The sequence below is a fragment of the Panulirus ornatus genome, chromosome 9 (assembly GCF_036320965.1).
Source record: "Panulirus ornatus isolate Po-2019 chromosome 9, ASM3632096v1, whole genome shotgun sequence".
NCBI lineage: Eukaryota > Metazoa > Arthropoda > Malacostraca > Decapoda > Palinuridae > Panulirus > Panulirus ornatus.
Genome location: NC_092232.1, coordinates 12,340,424 through 12,355,167, shown reverse-complemented (window position 1 = coordinate 12,355,167; position 14,744 = coordinate 12,340,424). Strand labels below are relative to the sequence as shown.

Genomic DNA, 14,744 nt, shown 5'->3' with positions numbered 1-14,744 from the left:
AAAAGCTTAGCAAAAAGATAGAAAGGATGTTAATAAGAATTTGTTTAATGTTAGGGTGGTGGATGGTTAGAATAAACCAACCAATAAGACAGTGAATTCTGGTACATTCAGAGATTTAAAAGGTTACTTGATGGCAAAGAGAGTCCATGAGTTGGGGCCCCTTAGGTGGAGAACTCTCTCCCAGTGCTCTCCGAAAAGGTAATTACCAACAAGTAATTCGAGGGATTAAAATATGAGGGGCTGAGGGCTCCAAAGCTGTCCACCAAGGGGGAGAGGAGAGTGAGGGAGACCTGATAACAGTCTTCATGTATTAAATATCAGCTGGAGGATACTGATAATGAACAATCATTCAAGAGATGAAGCACCAGAGTAACAAGAGGTCATGACATAAAGATGGGCAAAATGTTAGAATAAATGTTACAAAGTACTGGTTTAGTGTTAGGGTAAATCCACAGTAATCTTAATATTCCTGGAATGGTGATTTGTTTGTGTGTGTTTGCATACTGTCTTTCCCTTGATCCACTCACCGCAGCCAGTTGGTCAAAACGGCCAAAAAGTTCATTGAGGAGACGGATGAGCTCTTGTGCGGTGCATTGTGAGGCAAGTACCGTGAAGCCCACAATGTCTGCAAACACCATGCTGCAACACAATAAAAATCATAATTACTAATCAGCATGACCAAGTGTCAAAAAAGAGCACACATAGATAACATATAATGCAATACACACCTATGGCACCAAGAGGTGCAATAACACACCAATTATCTTATCTCCTTAGCTAATGGTTGAGTGTGTCCATCATTTCATTCAATAACAATAATATTTATAGAGAGAATGATCATGAAGTTTATCATATTCTACTGATCAATCATCATCAATTCCATTCCTATTTTCAAGGGGAGGATATAATATATTCAATAACTAAATTCACTTATCAATATACTGAGCATCTGTCACGTATTCAACATGACCATACCATTCTGAAACACCTTTCTCCAAGTGCCACTAGAATGTTACATATCCCTCTCACATGGTCATTCTATATTTTACCTACCCTCCTAATTCCAGCTAAAACACACATTTCCAATTTGATGTCATCGAGGCTATTAAATGTGTTTATGGATGGGGTGGTGAGGGAAGTATATGCAAAAGTCTTGTTGTCTGTAGGGAATGTGGGGACCTGGGAAGCAAGTCAGGTGTTGTTTGTTAATGACACAGCACTAGTATTGTAAATACCTGGGAGCGAACATCGCACCAACCTGAACCATGAAAGCACGTGTGTGTGTGTGTGTGTGTGTGCATATGTGCATGGGAGGGGGGGGGGACGATGACGACTATAGGAGCAATAAAGAAGGTGTGGAGATAAATGTAGTAATCAGGAAGGGCAAAACTGAATATGTATGAAGGTACAGTAGTCCTAACAATATTGTATGGATGTGAGGCATGGGCTAACGATGAGTATGTGCAGAGGAGGGTGGATGGGTTGTTAATGAAATGTATGAGGATAATACATAGTGTGAAGTGGTTCTACTGAGTAAGTAATAAAAGGATAAGAGAGAGATGTGGTAAGAAAAAGTTTGGCTGAGAGCTGAAGAGGGTGTACTGAAATGGTTTGGACATATGGAGAAACTGAATGAGGATATGTTGACAAGGAGGATATATGTGCGAGAAGTGTACGGGATAAAGAGAAGGGGGAGACCAAATTGGAGATGGAAGGATGAAGTGAAAAAGATTTCAAGTGATAGGGGGCCTGAACATGAAGGAGGGTAAAAGGAGTGTACGTGATGGACTGAATCAGAACAATTTGGTATGCAGGGAATGAAGTGCTGTCAACACATTGAACCAAGATGTGAAGCAGCTAGAGAAGACCATGAAAAGGTCTATGGGGCTTATTATTGGATGGGGGGAAATGGTTTCACTGCACAGCACAAGACAGTTAGAGACTGGACTTGAGCAAATGTACCCTTCTTTCATTAGGTTCTGGTGCTATCTCGCTACCATGGGAAACTGCGATCAAATAATAAGAGAAAATTCTATCTTTACGTATGTATTGATAACTCACCCACATACATGTGTATATACATATATGCCTAAACACGCACATATACATACCTATACATTTCAATGTATGCACACACATATATATATATATATATATATATATATATATATATATATATATCTCTCTCTCTCTCAAACTACTCGCCACTTCCCGCATTAGCGAGGTAGCGTTAAGAACAGAGGACTGGGCCTTTGAAGGAATACCCTCACCTGGCCCAATTCTCTGTTCCTTCTTTTGGAAAATTGAAAAAAAAAAAAAAAAAAAAAAAAAAAAACGAGAGGGGAGGATTTCCAGCCCCCCGCTCCCTCCCCTTTTAGTCGCCTTCTACGACACGCAGGGAATACGTGGGAAGTATTCTTAATCCCCTATCCCCAGGGATAATATATATATATATATATATATATATATACAGCGCTGGTGGCGGATTCATGTGAGAAACTGCAGAAGCTGGTGACGGAGTTTGGTAAAGTGTGTGGAAGAAGAAAGTTAAGAGTAAATGTGAATAAGAGCAAGGTTATTAGGTACAGTAGGGTTGAGGGTCAAGTCAATTGGGAGGTGAGTTTGAATGGTGAAAAACTGGAGGAAGTGAAGTGTTTTAGATATCTGGGAGTGGATCTGTCAGCGGATGGAACCATGGAAGCGGAAGTGGATCATAGGGTGGGGGAGGGGGCGAAAATTTTGGGAGCCTTGAAAAATGTGTGGAAGTCGAGAACATTATCTCGGAAAGCAAAAATGGGTATGTTTGAGGGAATAGTGGTTCCAACAATGTTGTATGGTTGCGAGGCGTGGGCTATGGATAGAGATGTGCGCAGGAGGATGGATGTGCTGGAAATGAGATGTTTGAGGACAATGTGTGGTGTGAGGTGGTTTGATCGAGTAAGTAACGTAAGGGTAAGAGAGATGTGTGGAAATAAAAAGAGCGTGGTTGAGAGAGCAGAAGAGGGTGTTTTGAAATGGTTTGGGCACATGGAGAGAATGAGTGAGGAGAGATTGACCAAGAGGATATATGTGTCGGAGGTGGAGGGAACGAGGAGAAGAGGGAGACCAAATTGGAGGTGGAAAGATGGAGTGAAAAAGATTTTGTGTGATCGGGGCCTGAACATGCAGGAGGGTGAAAGGAGGGCAAGAAATAGAGTGAATTGGAGTCATGTGGTATACAGGGGTTGACGTGCTGTCAGTGGATTGAAGCAAGGCATGTGAAGCGTCTGGGGTAAACCATGGAAAGCTGTGTAGGTATGTATATTTGCGTGTGTGGACGTGTGTATGTACATGTGTATGGGGGGGGGGGTGGGCCATTTCTTTCGTCTGTTTCCTTGCGCTACCTCGCAAACGCGGGAGACAGCGACAAAGTATAAAAAAAAAAAAAAAAAAAAAAAAAATATATATATATATATATATATATATATATATATATATATATACATACGTGTACATATCCCTGGGGATAGGGGATTAAGAATACTTCCCACGTATTCCCTGCGTGTCGTAGAAGGCGACTAAAAGGGGAGGGAGCGGGGGGCTGGAAATCCTCACCTCTCGTTTTTTTTTTTTTTTAATTTTCCAAAAGAAGGAACAGAGGGGGCCAGGTGAGGATATTCCAAAAAAGGCCCAGTCCTCTGTTCTTAACGCTACCTCGCTAACGCGGGAAATGGCGAATAGTTTAAAAAAAAAAAAAAGAAAAGATACATATATATATATATATATATATACACGTGTACATATTCATACTTGCTGCCTTCATCCATTCCTGTCGCCAACCCGCCACACATGAAATAGCATCCCCTCCCCATGAAGTAGCGCCAAAAAAAAAAAGGGGGGGGGCACATTTGTTTACACTCAGTCTCTAGCTGACATGTGTAATGCGCCAAAACCACAACTCCCTTTCCTTATCCAGGCCCCACACAACTTTCCATGGTTTACCCCGAACACTTCACATGCCCTGGTACAATCTACTGACGTGCTAGCACGTCCACCCCAATATACCACATTGTTCCAATTCACTATATTCCTTGCACACCTTTCACTCTCCTGCATGTTCAGGCCCCAATCACTCAAAATCTTTTTCACTCCATCTTTCCACCTCCAGTTTGGTCTTCCACTTCTCCTCATTCCCTCCACTTCTGACATATATCCTCTTTGTCAGTCTTTCTTCACTCATTCTCTCCATGTGACCAAACCTTTTCAAAACACCCTCTTCTGCTCTCAACCACACTCTTTTATTACCACACATCTCTCTTACCCTTTCATTACTTACTCAATCAAACCACCTGACACTACATATTGTCCTCAAACATCTCATTTCCAACACATCCACCCTCCTCCGCACAACTCTATCCATAGCCCACGCCTTGCAACCATATAACATTGTTGGAACCACTATTCCTTCAAACATACCCATTTTTGCTTTCCGAGATAATGTTCTCGACTTCCACACATTCTTCAACACTCCCAGAACTTTCGCCCCCTCCCCCACCCTATGATTCACTTCCACTTCCATGGTTCTATCCACTGCCAAATCCACTCCCAGATATCTAAAAAACTTCACTTCCTCCAGTTTTTCTCCATTCAAACTTATCTCCCTCAACCCTACTGTACCTAATAACCTTGCTCTTATTCACATTTACTCTCAACTTTCTTCTTACACACACTTTACCAAACTCAGTCACTAGCTTCTGCAGTTTCTCCCATGAATCAGCCACCAGCGCTGTATCATCAGCGAACAACAACTGACTCACTTCCCAAGCTCTTTCATCCACAACAGACTGCATACTTGCCCCTCTTTCCAAAACTCTTGCATTCACCTCCCTAACAACCCCATCTATAAACAAATTAAACAACCATGGACACATCACACACCCCTGCCGCAAACGTACATTCACTGAGAACCAATCACTTTCTTCCTACACGTACACATGCCGTACATCCTCGATAAAAACTTTTCACTGCTTCTAACAACTTGCCTCCCACACCATATATTCTTAATACCTTCCACAGAGCATCTCTATCAACTCTTATCATATGCCTTCTCCAGACCCATACATGCTACATACAAATCCATTTGCTTTCCTAAGTATTTCTCACATACATTCTTCAAAGCAAACACCTGATCCACACATCCTCTACCACTTCTGAAACCACACTACTCTTCCCCAATCTGATGCTCTGTACATGCCTTCACCCTCTCAATCAATATCCTCCCACATAATTTACCAGGAATACTCAACAAACTTATACCTCTGTAATTTGAGCACTCACGTTTATCCCCTTTGCCTTTGTACAATGGCACTATGCAAGCATTCCACCAATCCTCAGGCACCTCACCATGAGTCATACATATATTAAATAACCATACCAACCAGTCAACAATACAGTCACCCCCTTTTTTAATAAATTCCACTGCAATATCATCCAAACCCGCTGCCTTGCCGGCTTTCATCTTCTGCAAAGCTTTTACTACCTCCTCTCTGTTTACCAAATAATTTTCCCTAACCCTCTCACTTTGCACACCACCTCGACCAAAAACCCTACATCTGCTACTCTATCATCAAACACATTCAACAAACCTTCAAAACACTCACTCCATCTCCTCACATCATCACTACTTGTTATCACCTTCCCATTAGCCCCCTTCACTGAAGTTGCCATTGATTCCCTTGTCTTACACACTTTATTTACCTCCTTCCAAAACATCTTTTTATTCTCCCGAAAATTTAATGATACTCTCTCAACCCAACTCTCATTTGCCCTCTTTTTCACCTCTTGCACGTTTCTCTTGACCTCTTACCTCTTTCTTTTATACATCTCCCACTCATTTGCATCATTTCCCTGCAAAATTCGTCCAAATGCCTCTCTCTTCTCTTTCACTAATAATCTTACTTCTTCATCCCACCACTCACAACCCTTTCTAATCTGCCCACCTCCCACGCTTCTCATGCCACAAGCATCTTTTGCACAAGCCATCACTGCTTCCCTAAATACATCCCATTCCTCCCCCACTCCCCTTACCTCCTTTGTTCTCACCTTTTTCCATTTTGTACTCAGTCTCTCCCAGTAATTCCTCACACAAGTCTCCTTGCCAAGCTCACTTACTCTCACCACTCTTTTCAACCCAACATTCTCTCTTCTTTTCTGAAAACCTCTACAAATCTTCACCTTCGCCTCCACAAGATAATGATCAGACATTCCTCCAGTTGCACCTCTCAGCACATTAACATCCAAAGTCTCTCTTTTGCGCACCTATCAATTAACACATAATCCAGTAACACTCTCTGGCCATCTCTCCTACTTACATACGTATACTTATGTATATCTCTTTTTAAACCAGGTATTCCCAATCACCAATCCTTTTTTCAGCACATAAATCTACAAGCTCTTCACCATTTCCATTTACAACACTGAACTCCCCATGTACACGAATTATTCCCTCAACTGACACATGACTCACCTTTGCATTCAAATCACCCATCATTTTAACCCGGTCTCGTGCATCAAAACTACTAACACGTTCACTTAGCTGCTCCCAAAACACTTGCCTCTCATGATCTCTCTTCTCATGCCCAGGTGCTTATGCACCAATAATCACCCATCTCTCTCCACCCACTTACAGTTTTACCCATATCAATCTAGACTTTACTTTCTTACACTCTATCACATACTCCCACCACTCCTGTTTCAGGAGTAGAGCTACTCCTTCCCTTGCTCCTGTCCTCTCACTAACCCCTGACTTTACTCTCAAGACATTTCCAAAACACTCTTTCCCTTTACCCTTGAGCTTCGTTTCACTCAGAGCCAAAACATCCACGTTCCTTTCCTCAAACATACTACCTATCTCTCCTTTTTTCTCATCTTGGTTACATCCACACACATTTAGACACCCCAATCTGAGCCTTCGAGGAGGATGAGCACTCCCCGCGTGACTCCTTCTGTTTCCCCTTTTAGAAAGTTGAAATACAAGGAGGGGAGGGTTTCCAGCCCCCCGCTCCTATCCACTTTAGTCGCCTTCTACGACACGTGAGGAATGCATGGGAAGTATTCTTTCTCCCCTATCCCCAGGGATGTTTTGGCTCTGAGTGAAACGAAGCTTAAGGGTAAAGGGGAAGAGTGGTTTGGGAATGTCTTGGGAGTAAAGTCAGGGGTTAGTGAGAGGACAAGAGCAAGGGAAGGAGTGGCACTACTTCTGAAACAGGAGTGGTGGGAGTATGTGATAGAGTGTAAGAAAGTAAACTCTAAATTGATATGGGTAAAACTGAAAGTGGATGGAGAGAGATGGGTGTTTATTGGTGCTATGCACTGGGCATGAGAAGAAAGATCATGAGAGGCAAGTTTTTGGGAGCAGCTGAGTGAGTGTGTTAGTAGTTTTGATGCACAAGACCGGGTTATAGTGATGGGTGATTTGAATGCAAAGGTGAGTAATGTGGCAGTTGAGGGAATAATTGGTGTACATGGGGTGTTTGGTGTTGTAAATGGAAATGGTGAGGAGTTTGTAGATTTATGTACTGAAAAAGGACTGGTGATTGGGAATACCTGGTTTAAAAAGAGAGATACACATAAGTTTATGTATGTAAGTAGAAGAGATGGCCAGAAAGCGTTATTGGATTACGTGTTAATTGATAGGTGCGAGAAAGAGACTTTTGGATGTTAATGTGCTGAGAGGTGCAACTGGAGGGATGTCTGATTATCATCTTGTGGAGGCGAAAGTGAAAATTTGTAGAGGTTTTCAGAAAAGAAGAGAGAATGTTGAGGCGAAGAGAGTGGCGAGAGTAAGTGAGCTTGGGAAGAAGACTTGTGTGAGGAAGTACCAGGAGAGAATGAGTACAAAATGGAAAAAGGTGAGAACAAAGGAGGTAAGGGGAGTGGGGGAGGAAGGGGATATATTTAGGGAAGCAGTGATGGCTTGCACAAAAGATGCTTGTGACATGAGAAGCATGGAAGGTTGGCAGATTAGGAAGGGTAGTGAGTGGTGGGATGAAGAAGTAAGATTGTTGGTGAATGAGAAGAGAGAGGCATTTGGACAATTTTTGCAGGGAAATAATGCATCCAGTTCTGTGAGGCCTGGATGTGGAAAGGGAGCTGTGGTTTTGGTGCATTATACATGACAGCTAGAGACTGAGTGTGAACGAATGTGGCCTTTGTTGTCTTTTCCTAGCGCTACCTCGCGCACATGCGGGGAAAGGGGGTTGTTATTTCATGTGTGGCAGGGTGGCAATGGGAATGAATAAGGGCAGCAAGTATGAATTATGTACATGTGTATATATGTGTGTCAGAGGTGGAGGGAACAAGGAGAAGCAGGAGACAAAATTGGAGGTGGAAGGATAGAGTTTAAAAGATTTTCAGTGATCGGGGCCTGAATATACACGAGGGTGAAAGGCGTGTAAGGAATAGAGTGAATTGTAATGATGTGGTATACCGGGGTCGATGTGCTGTTAATGGATTGAATGTACAGTGTGGGAGGAAAGCTGCTATAAGCAGCAAGATCTTATGAAGGATGTGAGGCATTTGTACACGTAGGAAGAGAAGAGAGCGAGTGATTCTAGGTGAAGGTTGATTTGCGGCACGGGATATGTGACGTCACCATGGCAGTTCAATTTGTTTATGGATGGGGTGGTAAGGGAGGTAAATGTGACAGTTTTGAGAGAGGAGTGAGTATGCAGTCTGTGGGAGATGAGAATGCATGGAAAGCAAGTCAGTTGTTGTTTGCTGATGATACAGCACTGGTAGCACATTTAAGTGTGAAATTATATTAGTTTGTGATCAAGTTTTGAAGAGTGTGTGAAAAGAGGAAGTTGAGTGTAAATGTGAATATAAGCAAGGTTATGAGTTTGAGCAAGGTTAAGGGACAGGTTAGTGGTGTGTGTGAATGGAGAAAACATGGAGGAAATGAAGTGCTTTAGATACAAGGGAGTTGACACGGCGGGGAATGACACCATGGAAGTAGGATGGAGCTAGGAAGGGGCGAAGCTTCTGGGAGTGCTGAAGAATGTGTGGAAAGAGAGAATATTACCTCTGAGGGCAAAAATGGGTATGTCTGAAGGTAAAGTACTCCCATCATTATCATATGGATGCAAGCCATGGGCTATAAATAAGGCTGTGTAGGAGGGTGGATGTGTTGGAAATGAAGTGTTTCAGGACAATTTGTTATATGAGGTGGTTTGATCAAATAAGTAGCAAAAGGGTAAGAGAGATGTGAAGGAATAAAAAGTGTGGGTGGGAGAGAAGAAAGTATGCTGAAATGATTTGGGCATATGGAGAGAATGAGTGAGGAAAGGTTGACAAAGAGAATGTAAGTGTCAGAAGAGGATGGAACATGGAGAATGGGAAAACCAAATTGGGGATGGAAGGATGGGATGAAAAAAATTTTGAGCAACTAGGGCCTGAATATGCTGGAAGGTGAAAGGTATGCACTGGATAGAGTGAAGTGAAATGATGAGGTATATGGGGTTGTTGTGCTGTCAATGAAGTAATCCAGGGCATGTGAAGTGACTGGGGTGAACTATGGAAAGGTCTGTGGGGCCTAATTGTGGATAGGGAGATGTGATTTTGGTGCACTGCAGATGACTACTAGAGAATGAATGCAAGCAGATATGTCCAATCTTCGTATGTTCCTGGCACTTCCTCGCTCATGTGGTAAACAGCAATCAAGTGTGAAACAAGTAATCTGTTCATAGAAATTAGTTTAAACAATAAGACTGTCTGGCTATTCATGTGTTGTAAGCAAATCTGCAATACAAGTCATCACAACACAACATTTACTAATATCATTTCAGGTGTTGTAAGCAAATCTGCAATACAAGTCATCACAACACAACATTTACTAATATTAGAGTAATTTGCTTTATTGAGGCTCTGTCATCACCTGATAATATATGACCTTACTCAACCTACCCGAAGTTAGGTTAGATTACCTTAAGCCAGGTAACTTTATTCAATATCAGGATATTGTACTACAGTGAAACGTATCAACGAAGCACATTGTCCTCTGATACAGCTCACACAACACTAAGTGGAGAAAATAACAAAACAGAAGTTACATGATGTGTTCACAAGTAAATCAAGGGTAAGCTCTTGGTTGACAACACATCAATGATGATTTAAAAATACAGAAAAAACAAATGTGTTCAGGAGAGGACTGTGAGCCCCAGAGGCTTACCTCACATTTTCGTGTCGCTGGATGTATATCTTGTGAAACTGTCTCTCAACTGGTTTGATAATGTCTGCCTTCATCTCCATGGCCACATGCTGTGGTAGTACTGACAACAGCAGCCTTTCCTGCAATACATACACACAGTTAAAAGTCAATTTGGGATCATTCCAGACACACAGTTCACCAATCAATTGATGATCATTACATTATCATATAGAAACCATTAAGATGGAAAATCAAGCACTTTTTCATCTGAATAAACATTGGAGATCTTTAACAATTATAAGTAAAAAAAATCTTTAGCAAAGGATGTGTAAAGCATCAACCAATTAAAAAAAATTGAAGAAAAAGGAATGGTAAAAAGGTAATAAAAAAAGATTCTCTCCAAAGCAATTTAATGACCTTTACATTATTTTGCAACAGAACACTTAACTTACTGCACTATTATGTACTTCTGCCACATCCTTTACAAGTAGTGGTAACATAAATGTTAACAATAAGAGAAATTCATAAATATGTCCCCACTAAAGATGAGGAGAATAAAGATGCTCAACAAACAAAAACAAATACTGGTTGGTCTAAGAGTTAGTCCAACAACATTATAAACCATTCCTACAACACCCTGCTACACTAATTAATGCATAAGCCACTCCAGCAACACACAGATATAAGCTATCAAAGATAATTTTTGAAAGAAAATAACAGTAGGATTAGTTTGTTGGCCCCCAGCACAGACACCAGAGGTAGATGGAAAACTACATGATAAGATAAGGTAGGAGATTTTAACATACCATTATCTACGTGCAGAAAACCACTTCGCAGTACCTCGAGATGTGGGCTTTACCTATATCTGCTTGATCGTGCCCTAATACAATCGGTTGATAAAACTACATGCAATGAGAATATATTAGATATAGTTCTCACTACAAATGAGGATCTCATTAACAAAGCTGAAGCCAGAGAAAAGTGGAGAATAATTTGGCACAAGGGATCATCAACAAATTATTTTTGAGTTAACTTTCAACATTGCTTGTAATGGTGGAAAGCATGAGTCATGAAAATATACCCAATTTTAGACTTACAAATTCTAAAGATCTTCGCAGTGCTCTTGAAAGGCAAACTTGGAACGAAATCATAAATAAAAGCGATACGGATGTATCTTGGGAGAGCTTCAATAAAACGTTCAAAGCAGTGGAGGGAACATCTGTGCCAACATGAAGTAGACAGTCTTTTTCCAATGTGAAGACAAAATGGTGGACTGATGACATAATAAAGTGTCTGCCATTTAAGAAAACAGAACACAAGAAGCTCAAAGAGACCCATACCCAGTTTGATTAAGCAAATTATGGAAGGCTGCATAGAGAAACTAAGAGATATATATACGTCTGAGTAAACATCAAAATGAAGCTTATACTGCTGATAATGGTAAAAGAAACCCATAGAAGTTTTATGGGTATGTTATAAGAGAGTCATTATCCAGTCAATTGGTCCATTGTTAACTGAAAATGGTAATTTGGTTCATGACAATTTGCAACATATGGATATATGAGTTAAAGATATCAGCACTAAATCAAATGAAAATAAATAAAGACATCAAGCCCATATAAGTTCTACCCAAGGACAATGGGAGAGGCAAAAGATGAGCTAGTTACACCCTTGACTACTCTCTTCAATGAGTAACTTGCTATAGGAAAAGTTTGAGAGGAATGGAAGCTTGCTAATGTAACACCCATTTCCAAAACAGGCAATAAATCAGCCTAGAAATTAAAGCCCAACCAGTTTAACATCTGTAGTTTGTAAACTTATGGAAACAATCATTCAGGATAAGACTGCAAACCGTTTAAAGGACCATCACCTGTCAAATGACTCTCAACATGATTAACATGTATGATGAAAGTAAAGCAGTTGATGTCATCTACTATATTTTCAAAAGGCTTCCAATAAAGTTCCACACCAAAGCTTGCTATCTAAAGTCACATGGTATGAATGGGGAGGTACTTCGTGGTTAGGAAACTGGTCAACAGACCATAAAGAAGGAATTGTGATCAACAGTCAAGCCTCAGAATGGTTAAATGTAACAAGTGGTCTTGGGATCAAATCTCTTTCTCATATATATCAATGATGCTGATAAAAGGCTACACTGTAAGATATCAAAATTCGCAGACAATACTAAACTGGGGAAATATATCTATGACAGAAATTGAACACCTAATGCTTCAACTGAAAGTAATGCTTCAAATGAAAGTAAAGCAGTTGATGTCATCTACTATATTTTCAAAAGGCTTTCAATAAAGTTCCACACCAAAGCTTGCTATCTAAAGTCACATGGTATGAATGGGGAGGTACTTCGTTGGTTAGGAAACTGGTCAACAGACCATAAAGAAGGAATTGTGATCAACAGTCAAGCCTCAGAATGGTTAAATGTAACAAGTGGTCTTGGGATCAAATCTCTTTCTCATATATATCAATGATGCTGATAAAAGGCTACATTGTAAGATATCAAAATTCGCAGACAATACTAAACTGGGGAAATATATCTATGACAGAAATTGAACACCTAATGCTTCAACTGGACACAAAGACAAAATGATGGACTGAGATCGTAGTTGGCATATGAATTTTAATAGTGATAAGTGCAAAGTTTTAAATGTTTGTAGTAAAAATGAAAATGCAAGATAGGTTATGAATTCTATTGAAGTGCATAAGGTAAATGAGGCAAAAGACTTGGGTGATCTCAAGCCAACAATGCACAGAAGCAGTTAAAAGGGGAAACAAAATTCTTGGATATACTGGTAGGACTTATCGAATTTAAGTCCAGGGAAATTATCCTTACTCTCCACAAATCATTTGCGCAACCCTGTCTTGAGTATGTGTTCAGTTCTGGTCATCCTACCTGAGGAAAGACAGACAGCATGGAAAGAGTACAGAGAAAAGCTATCAAGTGACTGCTGGACAGAGAAACACAAGCTATAAGAGCCAACTAAATGACATCAATCTACTTTATTTAAAAAAGAGAAGGCTATGAGGTTTTCTGATTCAAGCATTCAAAATTATCAAAGGCTTCAATAATCTTCATCTAACAACTTATAAATGGATAGATTCGTCTGATTTCACTCGAAACAATGGTCACGAACTTGTGCAAACATTTTAACTTGAACGATGAGGAATACCTTTTCTTCAACAGGACTGTTAACACATGGACTAATTTACCAATTATAGTGGTTGAAAAAAGTACCTTAGATACATTTCAAAATAAAGTGATAAATTTTTTATACAAACCTATAGCTCACATTATTCGAACCTCCTTAGCTACATGAATAGTTTATGGTGTTTGTTCTGCTTTTATTACAAATATATTTCTACTCTTACCAAACTGATCAATGATTTTCATATCTCTTCCACTATCACAAACTGCCCTTCGAAGAGACCCAAAAGTCTGCTGCTATTTGAATTCCTTTTTATACTCTGGAAAATGGACACTTCAGCCACTCAGATATCAAAATTACTAACTTCCTGCCTCAAGAGTCCCTTCTACCTTGATAAGGCTCCTATAGGATTTAGAGAGTTGGGACCATAGGTCATAAAGTGTTGTGATGCTGTGTGCGTGTCTATGGGCAGAGAGTGCAGGGTAATTGAATGGCAAGTGCTCATTATCTTCAAGGCAGTTACATCATGGTCTTGGGATATGTTGAAACAGTGTTTGTAGTGTTGTAGTGATGGGTAATGTCCTGAATATGGATGGGAGAGTGTGACTCGTATCTGTCTTGGGAGAAAATCTGTGACTGCAACCACAAAGACGTCTGTGTGGTGTCTGTTATGAATATATATAATAATACATTGAACACAAACTCCCCTAAGGTACAGTCCTTCCAGCACTTAATAACTGCACCCCATGCTAGGTTTGTCCAGACATTAATGATGCACTTTCCAGCTTTTTTCAGTCGTACTTATAACCCTAATCTTACGTTCTGACACCACCATAGATCCTTTGTGATGTCAATGTTTTATTCAACTATTTTTTTGAAGTCAAGTAACCACTGTATGTATAATCACCCAACTCTAAATCCAATCTATTCTAAGTGGTCCAAAATCAGTTATGTGGTTCAATACATTTTGTGCATTTATGGCTTTTTAATCCCAAAAAACATTAACAATAATCTGTCTCAAAAGTTCCGGTGCCCTGTATCTTTTGTTTGGAACAGACCATGTTTGGGGCCTTCAAATTTCCTGGAATTACATGTTCCTCTTTTTTTCTTTAGTGGATCTTGGGAGCCTCAATGGGCATTCCATGCATGGGTATTGTTCTGCTTTCACTCAAAACGAGTAAAAACTCATGCAAACATTTTCCCTAGAACAAGGTGGAATACCTTTTCTTTAACAGGACTCTTAACACATGGAATGATTTACCAATCACAGTGGTTGAAAGAAGTACCATAGATACGTTTATGAATGGATGTCAAATATTTTACGTCAAACTCATGGCTGACATTATTTGAGCCTCCTTAGCTACTTGAAAAGTTAATAATGTTTTTCTGTTTTTCAT

At 40.2% G+C, this 14,744-nt stretch overlaps 1 protein-coding gene across 6 annotated transcripts in view; it reads right to left on the bottom strand.

Annotated features, from left to right (window-relative positions):
• Positions 1-14,744, bottom strand: part of LOC139750214 (adenylate cyclase type 1-like) — an 836,862-nt gene that overhangs the window by 361,275 nt on the left and 460,843 nt on the right. For all 6 annotated transcript variants that reach the window (XM_071664687.1, XM_071664693.1, XM_071664690.1 and 3 more), the window contains exons 5-6: positions 10,208-10,326; positions 528-639 (exon numbers count right to left, since the gene is read on the bottom strand). In XM_071664687.1, the coding sequence (XP_071520788.1) occupies positions 528-639; positions 10,208-10,326 (231 nt within the window). The remainder of the gene's footprint in view (positions 1-527; positions 640-10,207; positions 10,327-14,744) is intronic.